Source organism: Vicugna pacos, chromosome 5, assembly GCF_048564905.1.
Source record: "Vicugna pacos chromosome 5, VicPac4, whole genome shotgun sequence".
NCBI lineage: Eukaryota > Metazoa > Chordata > Mammalia > Artiodactyla > Camelidae > Vicugna > Vicugna pacos.
The window spans coordinates 664,311-690,303 of record NC_132991.1 but is presented as its reverse complement, the minus strand read 5'-3'; the positions used below and the strand labels follow the sequence as shown (position 1 = coordinate 690,303).

The 25,993-nt window shown below is 52.8% G+C and overlaps 3 protein-coding genes, 1 long non-coding RNA gene and 1 pseudogene across 4 annotated transcripts; 1 reads left to right on the top strand and 4 right to left on the bottom strand.

The window, feature by feature from the left end:
• Window positions 1-458: 458 nt before the first annotated feature.
• LOC140696299 (uncharacterized) lies at window positions 459-5,848 on the bottom strand. The gene is made up of 4 exons (XR_012072434.1): window positions 5,644-5,848; window positions 5,230-5,319; window positions 1,412-1,559; window positions 459-689 (listed from the first exon to the last, which is right to left on the bottom strand). It is a non-coding gene; the product is annotated as an uncharacterized lncRNA (long non-coding RNA).
• Window positions 5,849-6,182: 334 nt separating this feature from the next.
• Window positions 6,183-25,993, top strand: part of LOC116276546 (dual specificity tyrosine-phosphorylation-regulated kinase 1A-like) — a 118,122-nt pseudogene continuing 98,311 nt past the window's right edge.
• Window positions 16,143-18,176, bottom strand: LOC140696298 (uncharacterized). The gene is made up of 3 exons (XM_072960715.1): window positions 17,781-18,176; window positions 17,081-17,357; window positions 16,143-16,770 (listed from the first exon to the last, which is right to left on the bottom strand). The coding sequence occupies exons 1-3, from the start codon at window positions 17,913-17,915 to the stop codon at window positions 16,241-16,243; spliced, it is 942 nt and encodes a 313-aa protein (XP_072816816.1). The 5' UTR covers window positions 17,916-18,176; the 3' UTR covers window positions 16,143-16,240.
• Window positions 19,995-22,029, bottom strand: LOC140696297 (uncharacterized). The gene is made up of 3 exons (XM_072960714.1): window positions 21,634-22,029; window positions 20,933-21,209; window positions 19,995-20,622 (listed from the first exon to the last, which is right to left on the bottom strand). Exons 1-3 carry the CDS (start codon window positions 21,766-21,768, stop codon window positions 20,093-20,095), a joined length of 942 nt encoding a protein of 313 aa, XP_072816815.1. The 5' UTR covers window positions 21,769-22,029; the 3' UTR covers window positions 19,995-20,092.
• Window positions 23,848-25,884, bottom strand: LOC140696296 (uncharacterized). Its single transcript, XM_072960712.1, has 3 exons — window positions 25,489-25,884; window positions 24,786-25,062; window positions 23,848-24,475 (listed from the first exon to the last, which is right to left on the bottom strand). The coding sequence occupies exons 1-3, from the start codon at window positions 25,621-25,623 to the stop codon at window positions 23,946-23,948; spliced, it is 942 nt and encodes a 313-aa protein (XP_072816813.1). The 5' UTR covers window positions 25,624-25,884; the 3' UTR covers window positions 23,848-23,945.

The window sequence follows — 25,993 nt, the reverse complement described above, 5'->3', positions numbered from 1 at the left end:
TGTGGGCCCTAATTGTGGCAGATGCTAAATCTCCTGCATCCTCAGAGAATGTCAGTGGGTGCCTCTGTCCCCCTTGAGAGCAGGTTAAGTTGTATCCCTGCCCTGGACCTTCCAAAGCTTCATGCCCAATGAGCCTGTGGGGTGGTGCGAAGCATGGCCAGGAGAGGAGCGCGGTCACCATGGAGACCTGAGAACTGCCAGTGGGGAGCCGGGACCACTGGGAAGCCATGGGCAGAGGGAGGCGCAGGAGGAGACCCCAGGAGAACACACTGGAGAAGAGGTGGGGTGCGCGGGTTCCGCACTCTGGAAGTGCTCAGACTTTTCTCAGGTTCTGTGTCGTGCGGGTGTGTGGGGGGAACCTACTAACTGAGGGTGTAAGCCTGGGTGTGCTTGAGCTGTGACCGCCACGCGGCAGGCTCCATGGTGCTGCTGGTGAGGAGAAAGTATTCACCGGACACTTGTTAAAAATGGTAGGAAAGAGTTTATTCAAGGCTAGTGCCAAAAGGGAGAGAGATTGGACTCCACTCCAGATACAGCAAAGACAGCTGAGGGTTCTTGGCCACCGGGCAGAGTATGCGGCTCTGTGGATGGAGAGGTACGAAGAGGAGCTTGGTCAGGTATCCAGCACCAGGATTCTTGCTGCAGGGCAGCCAAGGACTTGGACATCAGGGGTGGGGGATGAGGAATTTCTAAGAAGAGCCAAGATAAAATCGAATAAGAACAAGAAGTGTACATTGCCCTCCTAGGTGTTAAGGCTTCTTATAAACTTATGGACAGTCATCTGACGGGGTAAAATTGGAGGCCAAGAAACAAACCCAAACAGGTCAATGTGTAGGGCCTTAGCACCTAGAGAGAAGGCCTTGCACATCGGGAGGAGAGGCAGAGAAAACTGTCCACCTGGAGAACACTGGCTCACAGTCCTTACAAAATAAACTCAAGATGAACTCAAATTTAAGTTAATTATAATCAAACATAGGGAAAACCTATGTTATCAGGCTAGGGAGGGAGCATCTAAACATGTCACAATGCAGAAATCATTAACAGTGTGATAAATATGATTATATTAAAATAAAAGAACTTTTGCATGTCAGCATCATTAACAAAGTTAAAGCCCAGCCATCGATGACCCCTGGCCACATTCGGGATCCCGGGCAGTCCCAAGTTCAGTGGCCATCTCCTTGTCCTGGGGCCTTGCCCTGCTGCTGCTTCTGCTGCTGCCCGGCGGTCGAGGCTGGCATAAGCAGGCCTTCCCTAGGAGTGCAGGGGTCTGAGTAGGACCCTCGCTGTTCACTGGACACCTCAGAGGCCTGGATGCTGGAGAGCTGCCTCTCTCTGATGGGGCCCCTGGGGCTGAGCCCTGCCGGGTACGATGAGAGGTCCCAGGAGGAGTGTGCAGGCAGTGGGGACCTACCAGCAGGGCCCTCTTCCTGGCAGGAGGGGACATCTCCCCATAGCTCCGTGCGCCAGCTGAGGGTGGCTGTGCTTTGGGACGCTTGTCAAGGATGGCTGACTGGTCACTGAAGAAAGGCTCATCTCCTCAGGGAGCTCAATGCAGGGACCTGTCAAAACAAAGCACAGAGGTTGGCGTCCTAGAGGGTCACAGTGAGCTGAGCCTCAAGACGGGCACCAAGCCCAACTGGGCACATTGTCCTTGAGGTACAATGACCGTGAGGCAGACCCTCCAGTTCTGCCCCCTCAGGGGGAGCCTGCAGCACCAAGATGAGACCCAGCACGGAACAAGAGTGCACTCCTGCTGGGCCTGTCTTTTCCCTAGTTTTGTCGTTCTTAGGTCAAATGTTTAACTATTTGACGTCAATCAAAAAGATGTTTTTAAGGATAGGACTGACTTCCAGGTAACATTTTTTAAGGGAAGAAAATGTTAAGTGTTAATGAGATCATCTTAACATTGAAACGCAACATGAAATAGCAAAACCATGATGAAACTGTGTTGGGCAGGTGGGGATGCTGAGGGTGGGGTTGGCTGTGATGTTTTTGAAAAGCTTGATAGTGTCCCAGTCCCAAACCTGATGACAGATGGGAGCAATTCCATCATGGCCAAATTTTTCTCTTCTTCCAAAACAAACACGTGATTAAACAATCAAGAGGTGCTAAAAATACAGTCTAGGGAGGGTTCCCCATGGAAACAATAATCATGGAATGTGCTGGAGCATCCAAGATCTGCTCACCTTAATTTCTCACGGCTTTCTTATGAGGTGAGTGCGATCGTCATCAGTGATCTGAGGGGACGCTGAAGCCCAGGAAGCAGGTAAGGAGCAGGGAGAAGCTATGCACCTGAGCAGGTGGAGCTGATGTCTGTGCAGGTCTGGCTTCACACGTTAAGGTGTCTCGTGCTCGGTCAGAAAGCCAGGAGGAAGTGTCCCCTCCGCCTTGGAGGATGAGCTGATCGTGACCGTTTATACGGCATCTACTGTGTAGCAATTGGGGTCCTTTCGGAACATTATTTCCTTTAGCAAGACCCTTAAAAATGGTTTAATATGACTATAACCAGAAGAATAGGATTTCCTTCAGAGAATGAGCTGGTATCAGAAACTGCCAGACCATTTTCCAAAGCGGCTGTGCCAGTCCTCCATCCCACCAGCAGTGTAGGGGAGTTCCAGTTCCTCCGCGTCCTCACCAGCATTTGATATTGTCAGCTTTTAACTTTTAAAAATTGTAGTTTTCCAATAGGAGAGTAGTGGTATCTTCTTTGCATAGTGGTTTTAATTTGAATTTCTGTAATGACTAATGATACTGGCTTTTTTTCCTGTGTATCATCTATTTACCATTTATGTATCCTGTTTGGTGAAGTAAGGGTCAAACAGTTGCCACGTCAAAGGTAAACAGAATAAACGCACCTATTAAAAGACTCTCAGGTTGGATTAGAAGGAAACCCAGCTCCACACTATACACAGCCGGATGCACTGAAGACTAAGAGCTCAGAAGGTTTCAATGTAGACGATGGCATAGACAACGAGGGAGTTACAAGTGAAACAATGTAGGGACTTTACTACTTACATGGGAAAAGGCTGAATTCATGGCAAAATACATTAAGACCAAAAAAGAAAACTTTAGTGTGATTAAAAAAAAAGCCAAAATGCTTTTCTGTTATAATTATCTTTGCACCAGATAGCGTAACATCAGCATTCATAGAGCAAAATCCAAGGAGAAATAAGAAGAAACAGAAATATGCTAGTGAGGATAATTTACTTAAAAAAAATCCCCTAATAGATCAAGGAGAAAAATAAGTGATCCAAATCCCATGGGAGACAATCAGCACTTGTTAAAGGAGACTAAGTTGTTCTACTTCCAATAGGGACCAACATCTCAGAATAAAGAAGTGGGTGAAGGGAAAGACTGGGACTTTTACAGAAACGAAACTTCAAGGTAAATATATTTTCTTATGAACACGAGCTATTTTAAATAATCTGTTTATGAAAGTGAAGTAAGAACCATTAATTCAATGTTGGAAACTTGATATGTCTTTAAATTAAATAAAATGACACTGTAGCATATTGAAAGCTTACAGATAAAACTACTTACTATTGTTTTACAAATATATAGACAAGGCTTACAGATAAAAAACGCAGTCCTGTTTTAAAGAAGATGCTCTACCAGACATACACACGGGGGCATCCTATGGGAAAAGAGAGGATTTCAAATGGGAAGGAAAAGAGGTTTTTTTCTTTCTCAGTATATGTTGTTTTGAGTGGTTGGTCATTTGGAAAAAGACAAAAACAAACAATAATAAAACCATCTCCCTACTTCATGCTGTACGTAAAATAAATTACAGGGGATTGAATTTTATATTCTTTAAAAATTCATGGATTACTAGGACGAAATAATAATTTTTAAAAATCTAAAAAATGTTGTATTCTTATTCACACCATTCACCATGATATATTTTGAATGGATATAAGATTTAAATGTAGAAAAACAAAGATTTAAATGTTGAAAGGAAATAGTGATGAATTCCCCTGTAAACTTGTCAGAAGGAAGGCTTTCTAACGCTAACTCACTACACAGAAGCCATAAAAGAAAAAATATGTTAAATACAATTTTTTTCTAAAAAAGTATGATATACTAAGTGAAAAAGGACAAACCACAAGTTCCAGAAAAGATAAATAAGACGCTAATCTTCCTAACACCCAGGAAGAATCCGACTACTGAATGGATCAACGTGCACAGACCCCTAACAGTGTTCTGTTTTATGTACCGTTGAGGAAAAATCTCTGTGTTTTAGGTAGTGTCTTTTTGTGCAAACCGAGGAAAAGTAAGAATCTAAATAAATTCTAGAAGTGACTAAACATGTTTACTCATGGTGGGGGCTGGACAGAGGGCGGTGTGGTGCCCTGTGTACCTGCTTGTGCTTTTTTATTTTGAAACCACAGGAATGCATTACGTGTCTACATATGTAAAAGGGAAAAAGGAACCTCTGCTTGTCTGGTTAAGAGACCCAGGCTCACGGAGACTCAGAAATAACCTGGGGCCCTCTGGTTGGGGGAAGTGGTGAGGAGTCCTGAGCCAGCTGGTGCCACTAGAGCCAAAGCACAGGGTTATGAAGAGCAGGTTTTGAACTTCACCTGGGGCCTGTTTTGTCATTCTATAGCACGGCTCTTCGTTTCGCATCTGAAGCAGGGAGTCAGATGGGTTCCCCCTGCTTCTGGCTCTGGGCCACTGGTCCCCTTGGCCTCCTGGCTTTCCCCAGAAGGGCTGAGACCCAGGACAGAGGCCTCAGCTGACAAGTGGGTGTGAAAGGGACCAGAAAATGGACAGAGTGTCAGGTGTCCGGGCAGCAGAACAAGGGAATCCCCCTGGTGTCCCTGGGACGGTGCACTGGGTCTGGTGTCCCAGCCAGCGGGGCCTTTGAGCACAGGTCGCTGGCGGGGAAGAAAAGTGGGCAGGGGGATCCAGATGAGGGGAGCTGTGTAGCAACGTGGGGCAAGGATGCAGATGCCAAAGCTGGGCCTGTCCGGCAGGGAGCTCAGGAGGGACTCAGCTGCTGCTTTGGGAGGTGGCAGGAGGTGAGGGGAGGGGATACCCCGACCCTGGCGCCTGAAGCACCCCTCCCCTCCCTTCCTACTTGGGTCCCACACAGCGCCCCTCACTCCATCCTGCCTTGGCCTACCTGTGCCCCACATACACCCAGATGCTTCCCTCCCCATTGCCCAACCTCGAGCCTCCCTGCCTGCCTTCGACCATCCCCAGCACCCCCATCCTGCAGTGACCTACCTGCACCTGGGGCTCCATCCTGCTTCCCTGCTGGGGACTGGCCTTCTTGGATACGTGCATCTCCTGGCAAGCTCTGGAGCCCTGAAGTACCTGAAATAACCGTAAGTTAAGAAAAAGAATAAAGTTCAATGATAAAGAAAATTTCTATAATTTTAGTCATTGAATAATTTTTTTTACGTTTACATATAAAATATGCATATCTGTGTGCATATGAATGAATATATTTTGGGTATTTATGTAATAAAATTACATACTAACATTCTATTTCTTTAAAAAATTTAAGCATTGTGGAAAAATGTTAGCATTTAAACTTCTTTCTTTTAAGAAATCAAATAATATACAAATGCTTGAAGTCTCTTTTTCACCTTTCCTTTATCCCATTCCCTTCCTTCCATCCAAAGAGGTAACTGTTACCTGAAGTCAGTGTTGTTTCACTTTCCCAGCTGTTTTTTTTTTTGCCAGTCCCGAGGCCTGGCGAGGGTGGGGCTCCGGCGAAAGGATGAGGGGCTGGTTCCCCTCCCGATCTCAGAAAAGCTCCCAAAACGGCAGCGGCGTGGCAACCCTGCGGCTGCCTCAGGTGGCCCACGAACCATTCAAAGCTCCCGCGCCGAGGTACCCGGCGCTCGCGATTGGCTGAGCCGGACCAGCGCCCCTGGGCGGGGCCGGCACCCACGCAGCGGCCGCGGGTCCCGCCCCCACGCAGCGGCCGCGGGTCCCGCCCCGCTGGTGCGCATGCGCGCAGTCCCTACAGGAAAGAGTCTGCGCACACCTCCGACCGGCCTCCGTCTCGCGCCGCGGCTCCGTCCCCTGTCCGCGGAGGCTTGTCGGCTCGGCGAGATAGCAAGAGCTGCGGCCGGCAGGGGGCTGTGCGGACCCAAGGCGGCTGCGGTGGCGCCGGCCTGTGGAAAATGCCACCAGGCGGCGCTTCGGTTCGTTGCTCCCCGCCCCCCCACCCCTGAACCCCCTGCGACCGCCGGGGAACACCCCGCCCACGCAGGGAGTACCGCACCGAGACGCTTCGGCGGGAACGAGGCCGACGGCCGGCTGTGCCGGTTGCGCCCCTGAGGTGAGTACGGCGGCGGCGGCGGCGGGGCGCGGGGCTAGGGGCGCGGGGCGCGGGGCGCCGGAAGGAGGGGGGAGGCGGCGGCTGCCGCCCCAGGTCCCCGCGGCGGGAGGGAGGCCGCGCGGGCCTCTGCGGGGCGGGGAGGGCCGGCGCTGGCAGTCTGGGCGCCGGGGGCCACGGCTGTGGGCGCGAGCACCCCGGAGCCCTTGTCTCTCCCTAACCTGCGCACCCCGGAGCCCTTGTCGCTCCCCACCCTGCGCACCCCGGAGCCCTTGTCGCTCCCCACCCTCAGCACCCCGGAGCCCTTGTCGCTCCCCACCCTCAGCACCCCGGAGCCCTTGTCGCTCCCCACCCTGCGCACCCCGGAGCCCTTGTCGCTCCCCACCCTGCGCACCCCGGAGCCCTTGTCGCTCCCCACCCTGCGCACCCCGGAGCCCTTGTCGCTCCCCACCCCTCCCGCGGCCCCAAAGCTGTGCCCCCGCCGCTTGGGCGCTCCGGCGACGGGCGCGGAAGCCTCCGTGGCGCTCGGGCCGCCGCCGAGCCCGGCCCGCGCCCGGACTCTCGGAGTCGCCCGCGCCCTGCGGGGCCGGAGCGGGCTGGTGCCCGTGCCTCCCGCCGCCCCCCCCACTGATCTGACTCCTTTATAATTTGGAAAAACTCCCATTCTCACAAGGTAGGTCCTTTTTCCATTGTAGGAAATTATAACTCTCCTCTGACTATTTTGTTTTCTAGTAGTTTCTTTGACGTGACAAAGGGATGATTTTATTCTTTGGGAAGGCTAAGCCAACCAAATGCATAGTGACATTTAGGTCCAAGGCCAAAAAAATCAGTTTCTTCCTAGCACCGATTATGCTGTGGACATGAAAAGCATAAAAGTAGCAAAGAGAGGCACCCTTCATTACAGATCTTTAGGGTGCTTAGTGGCTCGTTTGACTAGCATAGGAGTTACAGAGAAATAGGAAAGACATCGCCTAATGTGTTCTGAAAGGTGGCTTTTTGTACAACTGTATACTCTGCCCTTCAAATTCTTTCAGGTTGCTTTTATGGAATATAAAATTGAGTGTGTAAATATATATATTTATGTATAATATATATTTTGTAGCATATAAATATGTATATGTTGAATGGAACATGTATATATTCCATTCAATATATCATAGTAATTAATGACCATGGAGAGAATTAGTTTTCTCAAATAAAGATAGCCTATGAGTAGCTTTTTTTTCTGGAATAAATAAAATAAGCTTTTCATCCTCAGTATCTTTGCTTTACCTTTGAAAATACTTAACCTTATTTACACTACTAAGTGCAGGTTGATTGAAGATTACACAGATCTTACCAGCAATGATAAAGACAGATATCAGAAAGTCTAACTGCCTTGTGTTCATTCTAGGTTAGACAATTTGGTCCTTTTACAGTTTATCAGTTCCAACCGTCTTTTCTAAAAAGTAGTAAATTGACTTTCTCAATGATGTGTTTGAGTACCCTGAGGGTGAAACGAACATTTCTTAACCATTTTCCCATGGCGAGAATGTCCTGTAGGCGTTGCATTGGACAAATTAGGGGAATTTCAGCTTTTCTTTATCTACTGTTCTATCTCCTTCTCAAATTTGAGGCACTTTTGCATGTCTTGGCTCAACAACTGACAGGTGCATTGTCCAGCCATGTTTTTTGTCCCTTCGATTATGGAATTGTTGCTGTTTAAAAGAAATTTCACACACGCGTGCAATTCTTCCCAAGTATATCACACCAATATCTCATTTTTTTCCATGATGAATAAAAACAGTGTATTCCAGGACTTGTGAATAGTAAATACTGTGATGTGCTCTCTAACAAACTTATTTAGTGAAACTGATGTCTTACTGCCCCCCGGTGAAATTCCATGTGTGCTGTGTTCTACTTCTTTAGCTTTGAACTTTGCAGTCGTTACCGATGTATGTAAAGTTCCTACACTCAGAAAAGTGCACATATTCATCCATTTTTAGGGGTAGGCATTTAGCCAGCCACTGAAACTAACATAAAACTAACAAATACAATCATTTACCACAGGAATTTGGATTTGTTGAATGGTGTATGAGCATACTAGGGTAATCCTGATGGTGCAAAGCACCGTGGGAACCAGCTTCTAACAGGGCGAACTGCTCGTGCATTATAAGAGAACAGCTAATTTGAGCTGGAACAGTCAGAGGCAGCTTTGTGATATTTCTGGGAGAGTAGAACCCAAATGGCCACCTAGTTTGTGGGTCTGTAGAGACCACGGGGAGTTGAGAATTGTACTTAGAAACATGAGTGTGTCTTGTTCAGGAAAGTGAAGCGTTTGACCTAGCTCAAGGAAAGGAGCTACACAGGGAAATAGTGAAAACTGATGACTAGGGCAGGTTTCATTGTGGAGGCTCTTAAAAAAGAAATTTTCCTGAAAAAAAAAAAAAAAACCTGAAGATCCATGGAAACTCACTGAAGGTTTTTGAGCAGGTGAGTGAAAGAGTAAAATCTATGACTTAAGATAAATTGAGAGCAGTGTTTACTACTATGTGTTCCCAGGACCATTCATCAACAGAGTTTCTTCAAAAGAATCTCCCAGGTCAAATCAACGGGGAAAGTACTGGGTTTCTTTACTGTGGTTCTTTAAGACATTAGTATATTAATAGGCATTTTGATGTCCAAAAGGAAAATAGCATTTCTCAACCTATTTGACCATGGAACCCTTTCTAGGAAAATTAGGCATGGATCATGAATTCCATATACTTGGGCCAGTCTGTCTACAAACTGATATATGTAAGATGGGTACTGGTCTATAATTTTAAATAACTTACGTGATTTACAGCTTAATTCTTTGTTCCCAAATTGGTAGCAATGCAAGGTCTCTCCATTTTCCCCATGAGTGTGCCTGTGTTTTGCAGTCTTCTACTGCCAAGGAGTTCGATGGTGGTGGAATGGCGCTTCCCTGGCCCTCTGTGTCATCTGCGTACACTGGGCACCTGCTGAGCTGTCCTAGTTGCTGTCTGGTCCTGGGGAGTTGGCCTGCACAGCTGTTGCTGAGACCTATCTCATCAAATCCAGTGACTTTATTCCTTCCCTACTATACTCAGATTGATGGAATCATTTCACTGATCTGTTCCATGCTGAGGTGCAAGAAGTTCTGTGTGACTCTACCAGGCTCGGTCTTAGAGATGCGATTTAGCAGTTCTGTGAGGGCTTCCTGATTCCTCTTGTTTTCTATGCAGGAAATGGTGCACATGTCCTATACATCTCGTTGTTTTGGGCTTTCCCCATGAAATTTCCACCTAAATCTTTATGCCATGGATTGGTTTTGTTTTCTACAAAACTGAATGTTTAAAGCTCATAGGCAACAAACAGCTCTGTTATTCCTCATATTCTTCTGTAGCTTCTGTTCTCTGAGGAAATGATGTGTCTCTTAAGACAGCTTAAGACAGGGAGAAAGATAGAGGCAAGAAATATGTGGGGGTGAAAAATCAATGATTATTTCAAAGATACTCCTTACCAAACTTCTTAATATCCTATGGAAAATGCTCATCTAAAGAACAGAGGGTTAACAACTCATGAAGAAGAGTAGGTGTGTGGTAGGAATGCTGTCTCAAGTTTTGAGTATCATGTGTGGTTGATGACAGTCATAGCCCTCAGGAAGTGATGAGTAACTCATTGTCTTTGTGGTCCTTTGTGCAGCCCTCCCCTACATGGACTCACGAAAAGCATCTTGCTGTTGGGAACTCTTCCTCCACCCTATGAAGAAGGCCAGGCTCGCTTGCTGAAGAGATGGGGCTCCATCTAGAGCCAGCGCCAAGCAACAGACACGTGAGTCAGCCCCAGCTGCGCCGCCCGCTGGCTGCAGGTGCAGAAGTGACCTTAGTTGAGACCGCAGACTGCCCCGATGCGCCTCCACCAAGGGGTTAACATGGGCCATAAGCAAATAAAGTAATTCTCTAACGCATTCTTAATAAATCATGGTAAACATGCAGAGTAGAGGAGGAAGAAAAGTGAAACAATATGTGTGGAATAAAGATAGAAGAGAGGAAGGGTGAAATGTGATTAGGGCCATTTCTGTTCTTCGGGGACTTCCAAAATCGTGGACAGGCATGTACGCAGACCTGTGGTAGATGGGCCCTTGGCCTCGTACTGTCCTTGTGGATTTTTGAGAATGACTGCCACTGTCATTCTCATTGATTCACGGGGTTGTCCTGTTATCACTGATGAATTCAAAAACAGTTATCTTAGTAAAGCACATTCTCAGGTACTAGACTCAACTAAATTCCTGATTAAGTAGATTTTCCTAAAGATTTCCTGAAAGCAGTGAGATAAATGTCTTAAAACCAAAAACATGTCATAACTGCAAAGTGATTGGGAGAGGCTTATAGCTCAGTGGTTCAGTGCGTGCTTACTGCGCATGAGGTCCTGGGTTCAAGCCCAAGTACCTCCATTAACATGAAAAACAAACAAACATACAAACAAACAAACCTAATTATCTGCCCCCCCAAATTCAAAGAGTCTCATGACCCGTTTCCCCAGGTTCTGAATCTAATCTCATCCTTATGAAATGCACTGCTGCCAATTAGCTGATGACCTAGGCTCAGACAGTCCTAGCTCAGAGTTCTCGGAGGAGCTTCTGCTGGCTCCAGCAATTGGTTTTTTACATATTTAGTTTACATCCATGATTAATTTTGACAGTAATCCTAAAATTTAGATGTTGTCTTTATTCCCATTTTAGAGATGAGGGAACTGAAAGTGAGCTAAAATAACTGGCCAGAGTTAACACAGCTGGTGAACAGGGGCCCAGGAGCTGACAGAATGGAAAGGTGGTTTCACATCAAACCAAGTCCTGTTTTTCCTCATTGATGCAGGTTCTTTTCAACCTGTTTCAAAGGCACTGAAAAACTGTGGTACCTTAGGTACTATTAAGCAGGAAAACAGGGGATGGGAAACAAACAAGGCAGTGCTCTGGGCCCCTCTAGTTTCAGCCTGAGCACATCTGATATATATGAGTCCCATTTAAAGTTTTGTTTGGAAAAATTTCCAAACACTGTATTATACCCTGATATCTCCTAATGCTGTACTAGCATCTTCCTGAAGCCAGACCTGCCTCATCCTTTCTTTGGTCTCACGATGGTATGAAACCCACCCTGACCTGGAGCAGGTGGAAATCATTGCTCTTGGGATGTGATCTGGGCTCCAGAACTGCACTGTCTGAGCATCTCCCATGAGCCCTGTCAGCCTTGCTGCCTTTCTCACCAAAGCCAGTTACATGGTTCCCACATCCTGCAGCCTCTTCCCTGTCACTAGTGATGTCACCTTCGTCAAGAATGACTGCGTGCTCTCCCCAGAGGGAAGGGACGTCTTCTCCCCAAAGCTGGAGGCACTTTTCGAGGAGAAACTGTACCAGCGAAATCTGAAACACATAAGGGCAAAACGGGGTGTTCTTTTCCATATGGCATAGTTACAAATCATTTCATATCTAACTCTTGCATCCAAAAACTGTAAGAGAATTCTGAGAAAAATTCAGAGTTGATTAAAAAATGAGTCTACAAATCCGTTTTCTGTAAGAAATAGTGATAACTTTCAAGAGTACTTTGGGTACAGATTTTAAAACTCTTTTAATCAGTGGGTTAAAATTATAATTTGTCTCCTCGTTCAATAGCTAACATTTTTGTAATGACGGTTACAACTTTAAAACTAGAACAATTTTCAAGTGACCCACGAAGGATGCTTGAGGTGAATCTGTATATTGTCTTACTAAGTTTCATTTGTTATTGTTTGATTTTCTCCAGTTTTATTGAGATAAATTGACATATAACATCTTATGAAAATTAATAAAGCATCCAATAGACAAGAACTTCAGAAATTTACTTCTAAAGTGAGGAAATATGTGAGAGTTGAGAAGCAGAGATTTCTGTGATTTTTCTCGTGAAGGAAGGAAGCAGTGGAGAGGAGGCGTGTCTGTCTGACTGCACTGCCTCGTCTCATGCTGGCTGTCGGGTTGAGATTGGGGCAGGGTTGTGATCTGATTAGGCCTGTTGTGGCTCTGTTCGGATGTTCTGGAATCTTTTACTAGCCCCCTCACCCTGCAGTGGGGGCGACATAGGAGCCGAGTGTCCTTGTGAGGGACCACAGCTGGCAGAGGAAGGCCAGTGTGTGAGCTGTGGGTGCTCATGTTGCCCAAGCCACTGAGATGTCTTAGCAGTGAGCAGAGGTGCTGGGTGGTGTCGTCATTATGTGATGATGAAACCATGCGACCTTCGCCGTAGTTCACACTCCCTCAGTGATTAGGCTGAGAGTTGAACCTTGGCTGCCAGACCCCAAAGCTCAGGTTCTGTTCTGTCTCATCATCCTACTCTTATCTCTCTGTGGTTGAGTGTCCTGGGTGGGAAAGCAGAAATGCCTCCACTGCTCTGTTTCCCACTTAACAACCCACCACCTCCCCTCATCCCACCAGGTCAGTGACTCTGCCCCTCCAGGGAAGCGTGTTTAAAATGTGCACTTGAAAAACCTGGTACATCACGGTTAGTACCTCAGGTTTCAGGTTCAAAGTGGGGACCGTGCCCCACAAGGCATGAAAATGAGAGGTCTCATTACCTTCTTTGTGAAGTCCTCTTGTAATTGTGAGCTGGTGGCATTAGGTGGACCGAGAAGGCTTGGGGCTATACAGCGTGCTAAGTTATACGCCGTCATCTGGTTGAATGTGGAGTGTTGCTCAATGTTGTGCAGCACTCCAAAAAGGTGTCTCAAGAGGTCACCATTGGCTCTTGGCAGCTGGTCCAAAAGCCTACGGGCAGAAAAATGCACTTTTAAACAAAGCATGTCATTTTGCTTAGGAAGTGGAAATAAAGAAACAGAGAACAGAGTACGTCATGGTAAATAAACCATGCCCCCAGTCCTCTCTCTCAGAGTTCTAAGCATGAATGCACACAAAAATGTTTCATTGATTTCAGTTTCTGGACGAGATACTAACTTCTGTAGTTGATTAAGTGTTTGAAAAATTAAGATCATAACAGTGGCAGATTGGTTCTGTAGCATCTCTGTTTTGACCAGTGGATTTCATCTGCAGCAGTTCCGTGTCTTCAGCAGGTGTTAACTGGTCATGGAATCCATATTAATAAGATCAGGATAAAAACAAGAATTCAGTAACAGCAGGAGTGCCTGCATCTGTTTTTCAAGTGGCTTCTGTGGGTAGCAGATGCAGCCCTTTGACACTGGTCATTACTTTAGTAGACAAAGCTGTAAAGTATAAGCTGATGTTTTCCTAAGAGGATGTTGGTTGTATTTTCGGGGTGTGACCGTCATTACCTCTGGGTTGCAGTTATTTCTCCCTCCGCATTCCCTTCATCAAAGACGCTAAGCCATTTGTCATGGAGACTGTCTGTAAAAATACCGCCTTCTATATTCTGAAGATAATCCTTCCGTAGATTAAATAAAAAAGATATATATTATTATGACAAATACATATTGGGGAAATAACAGAAAACATTAAGTTGAAAAATTCCATTCAGGCCTCACTTCCTTCACAATGGCCAGTGTGTGACCCAGGCAGAGCTGGCTGTAACTGCAGACTCGCACACCCAGGAGGAGGAGCTTGGACTCTCTCCATCTAAAATCAGAAGCATCACAGCAGAGTCTGGACGACAGTGAGTGTGATGAGAAAGCCCTCCCCCACCAGCTGGGCCTTGCTCTCTGGGTCCGTGTCACCACTAGTCCCAGCTGACAGGGTCTGGTGACCACCCACACCGAGTCCTGTGAGTGTCTTAGAAGCAACGTGCACACCCATGTTCCTTGTTTACTTCAGACAGTGCTTGCTCTTAATTCAAGGAAGAGCGGTTCTGAAATAGAACACACACCCCTCACACTCTTGCACACATATTACAAGAACGCTGGGCTTTCTGACGCAGGGTGTGCCTGCTTCATGGGGAAAAACTACTCATAATAGCTCAGTCTTCATTTTGAAACTGTATAAAAGTTCAGTTTGCAGCCTTTTAAGCAGCAGGTGCTAAAAACATACCAAAATCCCCAGGGGTACCTACATGTTCCTCCTTATACCTTCTTGAATGGAACATATCCTCTCAAGTGTGTCACTTAAAATTTAGATATATTGGAACTTTATACCTCTGAGTGTGAGGGCTAGAGGTACACAAATGTAAACTACCTAAGTGGGGGCCTAGAAAATGTGCCACTTTAAGGGGCTGATGAATAAATTTTTTTTTAAATTAAAGTATAGTAGGAGACAAAAAGTCAATTTCTGTCTAATTTCTGGTACACAAGCCTTAAATCACATAAATGGGCCTATTAAAATTAATGAAGTAGTAATTTTTTCCCCCTGGTGAGCAAAGTGGTAATTGCATTTATTTCTGTATTTATTAATGGAGATTCTGGGACGTGAACCCAGGACCTCGTGCATGGTAAGCATTCGCTCTACCACTGAGCTGTACACTCGTGACCCCTGAGCTGTCATGTTTTGTGCCAGACTGGAAAAAGTTTTGCATAACCTTGCTAGTTTGAAAGCCACACCGTGCTTCCACTGGTCTCATCTCGGCCTCTGGGATGGGCTGCCCCACAGTGCTCTCTGCTTTTATGCCTTCTGGTCACGTGTCCTTGTGTGACCCCCCCCTCCACACACCCTCCCCTGCGGGGTGGATGGACATTGGGACCGGGTTCTGACGTGCAGAGTGACGTGTGAAAATGGGCGTGACTTCACTCGTTCCCAGCTCCAGGGTTCCTTCTCCCTCTGTCTCTCTGCGCCTGTCCTATCTCTCTCTCTCTCTCTCCGTTTCTCTCACTCCCTCTGCCTCTCTGTGTTTCAGTCTCTCTGTGTCTTATCCTGGATGTATGTGCGTAGACATTTACGTGCGTACCTGTGTATTTACGTGTTTATATTGTTAGGGCCCGGGGCAGGTCACTTCTGAAAATGCCTTGATGACATACTGATTGTTTTCATGTCACTGAAAAAGAAAAAAACTTTTTTGCAAGTTGTGCGAGCACTTTGGTGGGGTGAGCTCTAAGGATCGGCACTGCCGGGGAAGGGCTGCTGCGCCTGTGGCCCTTTGATGCGTCCTGCACACTGTTTCCCTGGAGAGGAGTGTCTGTTCTCTCGTCCCTCCGGGGGATCTGCTGGGGCCTCTGCCTCCTCACTTTGTCACCAGGCTAAAGTCCTGCCAGCGTCATGGTGACCAGTGTTGTCCCTCCACAGTGTGTCCGTCCGCCTGTGTCCTCCCCCGAGAGGTCGAGCACGTCTAACACACACTGGCCACCTGCTCTGCCTCTCGTTGGAACTGCCCGTGTGTGTTCTGTTTGTTTAGAGCAGTGGGTTTCGAGAGGTTTTTGGACCCCGGGGATGTGCAGCCTTTCTCCAACCTTGGGTTCTGAGGAACGCTTCTTCCGGGACGTGGTTTGCCTTTCCGGCTATAGTTCTGGGCTTTTGCTGGTTTCTTGATTTGCTTGGTTTTGTTTCTGCCCCAGGGAAGAGCTAAGCATCTCCCTTCTGTCTTCTGGCTGTGGTGTCACAGGGGGAAGAGCAGTGCCTCCCCCGAGGTTATGCACAGAGTTACCGAAAGGGCTTCATTGTGCACATGACCTCTTTAGCCCACCTGGATTTCCCTTTCAAATAATCAAAATGCTATTTCAAGTGAAAGCAAAACAAAACATCACCAGCCCCCGCTAAAGCCACGTGGGCAGGCCCGCAAAGCCACCTTTCCTGTGGCTTCATTGACAGGGAACACCCAGGAGAGGTAAAGACAGCCAGAGGGGAAGAGGACTCGGGGCTGCCAGGGGCTGGGGGGCTGGGGGGCTGGGGGTGGGGGTGGGGGGGAGTGCGTGCTCCGGATCCAGGGTTTTACTTTGAAGAAAGGAATAGTGTGAGCCTGCGTGGTAGCGATGGTCGCACGGCATCGTGAAGGCACCTAGTGCTCCTGCATTGCACAATTTCAGAGGGACAAAGTCTACATTTTATTAAAAGAAACTTAAAAAGGCAAAATAAAGGATGCCATAACCGATATGGAACAAACAGAGGGAAGTGAAGAAAAACCAAACACAAACCACTTCAGGGGAATGGAAGTCAAGGTCGGGTGCGGGAGGGGATTCATGGTGGGATTTTGAAGAAGAAGGTGCGGGTGGGCGCAGAGGGGTAGGGGGCTCAGCCCCAGGAGCTGGTGACGCCTGAACTGGTTCTCCGTGGCCCAGCGGTCCAGCTGCAGGTGCAGCATCTTCAGGAGCTTCGGAAGCAGCAGGAGCTGCGGGACCTTCAGGAGCAGCAGGAGCAGCGGAACCTTCAGGAGCAGCAGAAGCTGCGGGATCGTCAGGAGCAGCAGGAGCTGCTGGAGGGGCAGGAGCTGCAGGATCTTCAGGAGCAGCGTTAGCTGCTGGAGCTGCAGAAGCTGCAGGAGCAGCAGGAGGGAGCTCGGGGTCCCCTGCTGGATCCTCATGGTCCTGGTGTTGGTCTCTGGCGTCTTCCCCTGCCCCCGCCTGCTCTGGATCTGTGACTGTTGGAAGTGGAGAGAGCTTTCAGTCTCGTGCAGGTGCTCGCTCATGCTGTGAGAGAGGAAAACTTGACCCACGTGCCTCCCTTTCCGTGGGCCTCTTCAAGGACAGACATCTTCCCAGAGCTTTCCGGACAGCTCCCACCCAGCAAGTGCCCACAGGATGTGTTTTGTGACTGAACTCTTCTAGACAGGTGGTCTGAGGCCAATCTTTGCTCTGGTGCCAGCAGCAGCCTCTGGGGACGCCTCCCTGTGTGGCCGAGCCCTGGGCCCTCCCTCACCTACGCACATGCACCAGCCCCGCCCTTCTCACCTTTGGGCTCTGCCTCGGTGGGCTCCTGGTCCTCCACCTGACTCCCAGGGAGGTGCTCCAGGTCAGAGCCGGGTCTGCTGAGCTGCCTGTCACCCGCGGGCGGGACCCTGGCGTGACGCCTGGGCGGTTTCTGGGGAGGAGGCCGTCGTGGTGGCGGGGACCCCTCCGTGTGCAGACTCACCCGGAGCTGGTGCTGGCCCTGAGAAGCGTGCACCGGCCCCTCAGTCGGGGAGGCGGCGCGGGTGTCCTCATCCAGCGGCTCCTGCAGTGTCCTGCTCTGCAATGACAGTGACCGGCAGCCGGCCCGGCCCGGCCCGGAGGTCTCAGAGCCCTGCCCGGCCAGGACCACGCCTGCTTCTGCCCGCTCGACCCTCTGCTGCCAGATCAGACCGGGACCTTGGTCAGCTCAGACGGCCACCCGGGAGGGAAGAGACACAGCCAGAGGGCATGGGCTTCGACCCGGGCGACAGGGCCCTGCCCGGCTCGCCACAGCTCAGCCCGCCAGCTGGGACCCGGGCTGGGGACGCGACCGCCCCCCCCCCCCAGGCCTCTGAGCTGCTCGTGCTTGAGGCAGGCCCCCCCCCACCCCACCATGACTGCCCACCTCCACCAGCAAGGAAGGGGATGTGGGGCTATACCCGGGTGTGGTCTGAGTGGTGGCCCGGCCTGGGCGGGCCTGCCCCGGGCCTCCCTGGGTTACCTTTGGGTCCCTGTGGCCAAAAGGCCAGAGGCGCCTGGGGTGAGAGCTGACCCAGCGCCGGCACCGCTGGCCCAGCCCCTCGCTGCGGGCCTTCCGGGGGCCGCGGCCTCGGGGTGTTGGGACGCAGCAGAACATGTGTGACTGGGTGGAGCTGAGTTCACCAACCGAGTGAGCTGAGTAGGGGCTTCTCGACCGAGTGGGTGCCCGGTGACCTCAGTTCTAAGTTCTGTTGGGTTCTGCTGCCAGGGAAGTGAGGTCACTTCCTGGGGTCCCCTTCCCCAAGCTTCCTCCTTACACAAAGCTCCCCAAGGGCCTCTCTGGGCTGCTGACTGCTCACCTCCCAGCCCATGCCATGTCCGCACACAGTGACACCAACTCAGCCCCCCTCCCCAGGACCCTGCGGAGGCCTGGATGCAGCCAGGGCGCCAGCTCTGAGGACGCGGCTGGGTTCGGACCCGGCCCCCCCTCGTCAGCAGTGCTGTCACCCTGGACAAGCCGCCTGCCTCTCAGGGTCTCTCTCCCCAGTCCCCCGTCGGCACAGTGGGGATCATCCTGGCCCCTCCTTCCTGGGGAAGCCATCGTGTCTCCAGAGCCACAAACACCTACCGCACCTGTCAGCCCCGCGGGCTGGCATCACAGGGAGCTCGTGCACAGACTCAGCAAAGGGAGGGCCCCACAGAGGGCTGGCGGAGCGCAGAGCACACCCCACGCAGGCTGGGGTCTGCCCTGGGGTCCGGAGAAAGTCACTCCCCTTGCCGCCTGCTTCCCAGCTCCCTGTCGGGGCGTGGGGTGGGGTGGGGGGGGGAGAAATTGAATATGACTGTCACTTCGTTCTCGCTGGCATACCACCTCCTGGGTCATTGTGTCATGTTTAGATTCAGGCCCAGTGTCTCATCTCGGCCTCTGGGGTGGGCTGCCCCACAGTGCTCTCTGCTTTTATGCCTTCTGGTCACGTGTCCTTGTGTGACCCCCCCCTCCACACACCCTCCCCTGCGGGGTGGATGGACATTGGGACCGGGTTCTGACGTGCAGAGTGACGTGTGAAAATGGGCGTGACTTCACTCGTTCCCAGCTCCAGGGTTCCTTCTCCCTCTGTCTCTCTGCGCCTGTCCTATCTCTCTCTCTCTCTCTCCGTTTCTCTCACTCCCTCTGCCTCTCTGTGTTTCAGTCTCTCTGTGTCTTATCCTGGATGTATGTGCGTAGACATTTACGTGCGTACCTGTGTATTTACGTGTTTATATTGTTAGGGCCCGGGGCAGGTCACTTCTGAAAATGCCTTGATGACATACTGATTGTTTTCATGTCACTGAAAAAGAAAAAAACTTTTTTGCAAGTTGTGCGAGCACTTTGGTGGGGTGAGCTCTAAGGATCGGCACTGCCGGGGAAGGGCTGCTGCGCCTGTGGCCCTTTGATGCGTCCTGCACACTGTTTCCCTGGAGAGGAGTGTCTGTTCTCTCGTCCCTCCGGGGGATCTGCTGGGGCCTCTGCCTCCTCACTTTGTCACCAGGCTAAAGTCCTGCCAGCGTCATGGTGACCAGTGTTGTCCCTCCACAGTGTGTCCGTCCGCCTGTGTCCTCCCCCGAGAGGTCGAGCACGTCTAACACACACTGGCCACCTGCTCTGCCTCTCGTTGGAACTGCCCGTGTGTGTTCTGTTTGTTTAGAGCAGTGGGTTTCGAGAGGTTTTTGGACCCCGGGGATGTGCAGCCTTTCTCCAACCTTGGGTTCTGAGGAACGCTTCTTCCGGGACGTGGTTTGCCTTTCCGGCTATAGTTCTGGGCTTTTGCTGGTTTCTTGATTTGCTTGGTTTTGTTTCTGCCCCAGGGAAGAGCTAAGCATCTCCCTTCTGTCTTCTGGCTGTGGTGTCACAGGGGGAAGAGCAGTGCCTCCCCCGAGGTTATGCACAGAGTTACCGAAAGGGCTTCATTGTGCACATGACCTCTTTAGCCCACCTGGATTTCCCTTTCAAATAATCAAAATGCTATTTCAAGTGAAAGCAAAACAAAACATCACCAGCCCCCGCTAAAGCCACGTGGGCAGGCCCGCAAAGCCACCTTTCCTGTGGCTTCATTGACAGGGAACACCCAGGAGAGGTAAAGACAGCCAGAGGGGAAGAGGACTCGGGGCTGCCAGGGGCTGGGGGGCTGGGGGGCTGGGGGTGGGGGTGGGGGGGAGTGCGTGCTCCGGATCCAGGGTTTTACTTTGAAGAAAGGAATAGTGTGAGCCTGCGTGGTAGCGATGGTCGCACGGCATCGTGAAGGCACCTAGTGCTCCTGCATTGCACAATTTCAGAGGGACAAAGTCTACATTTTATTAAAAGAAACTTAAAAAGGCAAAATAAAGGATGCCATAACCGATATGGAACAAACAGAGGGAAGTGAAGAAAAACCAAACACAAACCACTTCAGGGGAATGGAAGTCAAGGTCGGGTGCGGGAGGGGATTCATGGTGGGATTTTGAAGAAGAAGGTGCGGGTGGGCGCAGAGGGGTAGGGGGCTCAGCCCCAGGAGCTGGTGACGCCTGAACTGGTTCTCCGTGGCCCAGCGGTCCAGCTGCAGGTGCAGCATCTTCAGGAGCTTCGGAAGCAGCAGGAGCTGCGGGACCTTCAGGAGCAGCAGGAGCAGCGGAACCTTCAGGAGCAGCAGAAGCTGCGGGATCGTCAGGAGCAGCAGGAGCTGCTGGAGGGGCAGGAGCTGCAGGATCTTCAGGAGCAGCGTTAGCTGCTGGAGCTGCAGAAGCTGCAGGAGCAGCAGGAGGGAGCTCGGGGTCCCCTGCTGGATCCTCATGGTCCTGGTGTTGGTCTCTGGCGTCTTCCCCTGCCCCCGCCTGCTCTGGATCTGTGACTGTTGGAAGTGGAGAGAGCTTTCAGTCTCGTGCAGGTGCTCGCTCATGCTGTGAGAGAGGAAAACTTGACCCACGTGCCTCCCTTTCCGTGGGCCTCTTCAAGGACAGACATCTTCCCAGAGCTTTCCGGACAGCTCCCACCCAGCAAGTGCCCACAGGATGTGTTTTGTGACTGAACTCTTCTAGACAGGTGGTCTGAGGCCAATCTTTGCTCTGGTGCCAGCAGCAGCCTCTGGGGACGCCTCCCTGTGTGGCCGAGCCCTGGGCCCTCCCTCACCTACGCACATGCACCAGCCCCGCCCTTCTCACCTTTGGGCTCTGCCTCGGTGGGCTCCTGGTCCTCCACCTGACTCCCAGGGAGGTGCTCCAGGTCAGAGCCGGGTCTGCTGAGCTGCCTGTCACCCGCGGGCGGGACCCTGGCGTGACGCCTGGGCGGTTTCTGGGGAGGAGGCCGTCGTGGTGGCGGGGACCCCTCCGTGTGCAGACTCACCCGGAGCTGGTGCTGGCCCTGAGAAGCGTGCACCGGCCCCTCAGTCGGGGAGGCGGCGCGGGTGTCCTCATCCAGCGGCTCCTGCAGTGTCCTGCTCTGCAATGACAGTGACCGGCAGCCGGCCCGGCCCGGCCCGGAGGTCTCAGAGCCCTGCCCGGCCAGGACCACGCCTGCTTCTGCCCGCTCGACCCTCTGCTGCCAGATCAGACCGGGACCTTGGTCAGCTCAGACGGCCACCCGGGAGGGAAGAGACACAGCCAGAGGGCATGGGCTTCGACCCGGGCGACAGGGCCCTGCCCGGCTCGCCACAGCTCAGCCCGCCAGCTGGGACCCGGGCTGGGGACGCGACCGCCCCCCCCCCCCCAGGCCTCTGAGCTGCTCGTGCTTGAGGCAGGCCCCCCCCCACCCCACCATGACTGCCCACCTCCACCAGCAAGGAAGGGGATGTGGGGCTATACCCGGGTGTGGTCTGAGTGGTGGCCCGGCCTGGGCGGGCCTGCCCCGGGCCTCCCTGGGTTACCTTTGGGTCCCTGTGGCCAAAAGGCCAGAGGCGCCTGGGGTGAGAGCTGACCCAGCGCCGGCACCGCTGGCCCAGCCCCTCGCTGCGGGCCTTCCGGGGGCCGCGGCCTCGGGGTGTTGGGACGCAGCAGAACATGTGTGACTGGGTGGAGCTGAGTTCACCAACCGAGTGAGCTGAGTAGGGGCTTCTCGACCGAGTGGGTGCCCGGTGACCTCAGTTCTAAGTTCTGTTGGGTTCTGCTGCCAGGGAAGTGAGGTCACTTCCTGGGGTCCCCTTCCCCAAGCTTCCTCCTTACACAAAGCTCCCCAAGGGCCTCTCTGGGCTGCTGACTGCTCACCTCCCAGCCCATGCCATGTCCGCACACAGTGACACCAACTCAGCCCCCCTCCCCAGGACCCTGCGGAGGCCTGGATGCAGCCAGGGCGCCAGCTCTGAGGACGCGGCTGGGTTCGGACCCGGCCCCCCCTCGTCAGCAGTGCTGTCACCCTGGACAAGCCGCCTGCCTCTCAGGGTCTCTCTCCCCAGTCCCCCGTCGGCACAGTGGGGATCATCCTGGCCCCTCCTTCCTGGGGAAGCCATCGTGTCTCCAGAGCCACAAACACCTACCGCACCTGTCAGCCCCGCGGGCTGGCATCACAGGGAGCTCGTGCACAGACTCAGCAAAGGGAGGGCCCCACAGAGGGCTGGCGGAGCGCAGAGCACACCCCACGCAGGCTGGGGTCTGCCCTGGGGTCCGGAGAAAGTCACTCCCCTTGCCGCCTGCTTCCCAGCTCCCTGTCGGGGCGTGGGGTGGGGTGGGGGGGGGAGAAATTGAATATGACTGTCACTTCGTTCTCGCTGGCATACCACCTCCTGGGTCATTGTGTCATGTTTAGATTCAGGCCCAGTGTCTCATCTCGGCCTCTGGGGTGGGCTGCCCCACAGTGCTCTCTGCTTTTATGCCTTCTGGTCACGTGTCCTTGTGTGACCCCCCCCTCCACACACCCTCCCCTGCGGGGTGGATGGACATTGGGACCGGGTTCTGACGTGCAGAGTGACGTGTGAAAATGGGCGTGACTTCACTCGTTCCCAGCTCCAGGGTTCCTTCTCCCTCTGTCTCTCTGCGCCTGTCCTATCTCTCTCTCTCTCTCTCCGTTTCTCTCACTCCCTCTGCCTCTCTGTGTTTCAGTCTCTCTGTGTCTTATCCTGGATGTATGTGCGTAGACATTTACGTGCGTACCTGTGTATTTACGTGTTTATATTGTTAGGGCCCGGGGCAGGTCACTTCTGAAAATGCCTTGATGACATACTGATTGTTTTCATGTCACTGAAAAAGAAAAAAACTTTTTTGCAAGTTGTGCGAGCACTTTGGTGGGGTGAGCTCTAAGGATCGGCACTGCCGGGGAAGGGCTGCTGCGCCTGTGGCCCTTTGATGCGTCCTGCACACTGTTTCCCTGGAGAGGAGTGTCTGTTCTCTCGTCCCTCCGGGGGATCTGCTGGGGCCTCTGCCTCCTCACTTTGTCACCAGGCTAAAGTCCTGCCAGCGTCATGGTGACCAGTGTTGTCCCTCCACAGTGTGTCCGTCCGCCTGTGTCCTCCCCCGAGAGGTCGAGCACGTCTAACACACACTGGCCACCTGCTCTGCCTCTCGTTGGAACTGCCCGTGTGTGTTCTGTTTGTTTAGAGCAGTGGGTTTCGAGAGGTTTTTGGACCCCGGGGATGTGCAGCCTTTCTCCAACCTTGGGTTCTGAGGAACGCTTCTTCCGGGACGTGGTTTGCCTTTCCGGCTATAGTTCTGGGCTTTTGCTGGTTTCTTGATTTGCTTGGTTTTGTTTCTGCCCCAGGGAAGAGCTAAGCATCTCCCTTCTGTCTTCTGGCTGTGGTGTCACAGGGGGAAGAGCAGTGCCTCCCCCGAGGTTATGCACAGAGTTACCGAAAGGGCTTCATTGTGCACATGACCTCTTTAGCCCACCTGGATTTCCCTTTCAAATAATCAAAATGCTATTTCAAGTGAAAGCAAAACAAAACATCACCAGCCCCCGCTAAAGCCACGTGGGCAGGCCCGCAAAGCCACCTTTCCTGTGGCTTCATTGACAGGGAACACCCAGGAGAGGTAAAGACAGCCAGAGGGGAAGAGGACTCGGGGCTGCCAGGGGCTGGGGGGCTGGGGGGCTGGGGGTGGGGGTGGGGGGGAGTGCGTGCTCCGGATCCAGGGTTTTACTTTGAAGAAAGGAATAGTGTGAGCCTGCGTGGTAGCGATGGTCGCACGGCATCGTGAAGGCACCTAGTGCTCCTGCATTGCACAATTTCAGAGGGACAAAGTCTACATTTTATTAAAAGAAACTTAAAAAGGCAAAATAAAGGATGCCATAACCGATATGGAACAAACAGAGGGAAGTGAAGAAAAACCAAACACAAACCACTTCAGGGGAATGGAAGTCAAGGTCGGGTGCGGGAGGGGATTCATGGTGGGATTTTGAAGAAGAAGGTGCGGGTGGGCGCAGAGGGGTAGGGGGCTCAGCCCCAGGAGCTGGTGACGCCTGAACTGGTTCTCCGTGGCCCAGCGGTCCAGCTGCAGGTGCAGCATCTTCAGGAGCTTCGGAAGCAGCAGGAGCTGCGGGACCTTCAGGAGCAGCAGGAGCAGCGGAACCTTCAGGAGCAGCAGAAGCTGCGGGATCGTCAGGAGCAGCAGGAGCTGCTGGAGGGGCAGGAGCTGCAGGATCTTCAGGAGCAGCGTTAGCTGCTGGAGCTGCAGAAGCTGCAGGAGCAGCAGGAGGGAGCTCGGGGTCCCCTGCTGGATCCTCATGGTCCTGGTGTTGGTCTCTGGCGTCTTCCCCTGCCCCCGCCTGCTCTGGATCTGTGACTGTTGGAAGTGGAGAGAGCTTTCAGTCTCGTGCAGGTGCTCGCTCATGCTGTGAGAGAGGAAAACTTGACCCACGTGCCTCCCTTTCCGTGGGCCTCTTCAAGGACAGACATCTTCCCAGAGCTTTCCGGACAGCTCCCACCCAGCAAGTGCCCACAGGATGTGTTTTGTGACTGAACTCTTCTAGACAGGTGGTCTGAGGCCAATCTTTGCTCTGGTGCCAGCAGCAGCCTCTGGGGACGCCTCCCTGTGTGGCCGAGCCCTGGGCCCTCCCTCACCTACGCACATGCACCAGCCCCGCCCTTCTCACCTTTGGGCTCTGCCTCGGTGGGCTCCTGGTCCTCCACCTGACTCCCAGGGAGGTGCTCCAGGTCAGAGCCGGGTCTGCTGAGCTGCCTGTCACCCGCGGGCGGGACCCTGGCGTGACGCCTGGGCGGTTTCTGGGGAGGAGGCCGTCGTGGTGGCGGGGACCCCTCCGTGTGCAGACTCACCCGGAGCTGGTGCTGGCCCTGAGAAGCGTGCACCGGCCCCTCAGTCGGGGAGGCGGCGCGGGTGTCCTCATCCAGCGGCTCCTGCAGTGTCCTGCTCTGCAATGACAGTGACCGGCAGCCGGCCCGGCCCGGCCCGGAGGTCTCAGAGCCCTGCCCGGCCAGGACCACGCCTGCTTCTGCCCGCTCGACCCTCTGCTGCCAGATCAGACCGGGACCTTGGTCAGCTCAGACGGCCACCCGGGAGGGAAGAGACACAGCCAGAGGGCATGGGCTTCGACCCGGGCGACAGGGCCCTGCCCGGCTCGCCACAGCTCAGCCCGCCAGCTGGGACCCGGGCTGGGGACGCGACCGCCCCCCCCCCCCCCCAGGCCTCTGAGCTGCTCGTGCTTGAGGCAGGCCCCCCCCCACCCCACCATGACTGCCCACCTCCACCAGCAAGGAAGGGGATGTGGGGCTATACCCGGGTGTGGTCTGAGTGGTGGCCCGGCCTGGGTGGGCCTGCCCCGGGCCTCCCTGGGTTACCTTTGGGTCCCTGTGGCCAAAAGGCCAGAGGCGCCTGGGGTGAGAGCTGACCCAGCGCCGGCACCGCTGGCCCAGCCCCTCGCTGCGGGCCTTCCGGGGGCCGCGGCCTCGGGGTGTTGGGACGCAGCAGAACATGTGTGACTGGGTGGAGCTGAGTTCACCAACCGAGTGAGCTGAGTAGGGGCTTCTCGACCGAGTGGGTGCCCGGTGACCTCAGTTCTAAGTTCTGTTGGGTTCTGCTGCCAGGGAAGTGAGGTCACTTCCTGGGGTCCCCTTCCCCAAGCTTCCTCCTTACACAAAGCTCCCCAAGGGCCTCTCTGGGCTGCTGACTGCTCACCTCCCAGCCCATGCCATGTCCGCACACAGTGACACCAACTCAGCCCCCCTCCCCAGGACCCTGCGGAGGCCTGGATGCAGCCAGGGCGCCAGCTCTGAGGACGCGGCTGGGTTCGGACCCGGCCCCCCCTCGTCAGCAGTGCTGTCACCCTGGACAAGCCGCCTGCCT

Coding starts and splice junctions, on each gene's coding strand:
- LOC140696298 (XM_072960715.1), bottom strand. CDS start 17,915: ATGTTCTGCTGCGTCCCAACACCCCGAGGCCGCGGCCCCCGGAAGGCC. Junction 17,358..17,780: donor TTGGCCACAGGGACCCAAAG/GTAACCCAGGGA, acceptor CTGTCATTGCAG/AGCAGGACACTGCAGGAGCC. Junction 16,771..17,080: donor CACCGAGGCAGAGCCCAAAG/GTGAGAAGGGCG, acceptor CACTTCCAACAG/TCACAGATCCAGAGCAGGCG.
- LOC140696297 (XM_072960714.1), bottom strand. CDS start 21,768: ATGTTCTGCTGCGTCCCAACACCCCGAGGCCGCGGCCCCCGGAAGGCC. Junction 21,210..21,633: donor TTGGCCACAGGGACCCAAAG/GTAACCCAGGGA, acceptor CTGTCATTGCAG/AGCAGGACACTGCAGGAGCC. Junction 20,623..20,932: donor CACCGAGGCAGAGCCCAAAG/GTGAGAAGGGCG, acceptor CACTTCCAACAG/TCACAGATCCAGAGCAGGCG.
- LOC140696296 (XM_072960712.1), bottom strand. CDS start 25,623: ATGTTCTGCTGCGTCCCAACACCCCGAGGCCGCGGCCCCCGGAAGGCC. Junction 25,063..25,488: donor TTGGCCACAGGGACCCAAAG/GTAACCCAGGGA, acceptor CTGTCATTGCAG/AGCAGGACACTGCAGGAGCC. Junction 24,476..24,785: donor CACCGAGGCAGAGCCCAAAG/GTGAGAAGGGCG, acceptor CACTTCCAACAG/TCACAGATCCAGAGCAGGCG.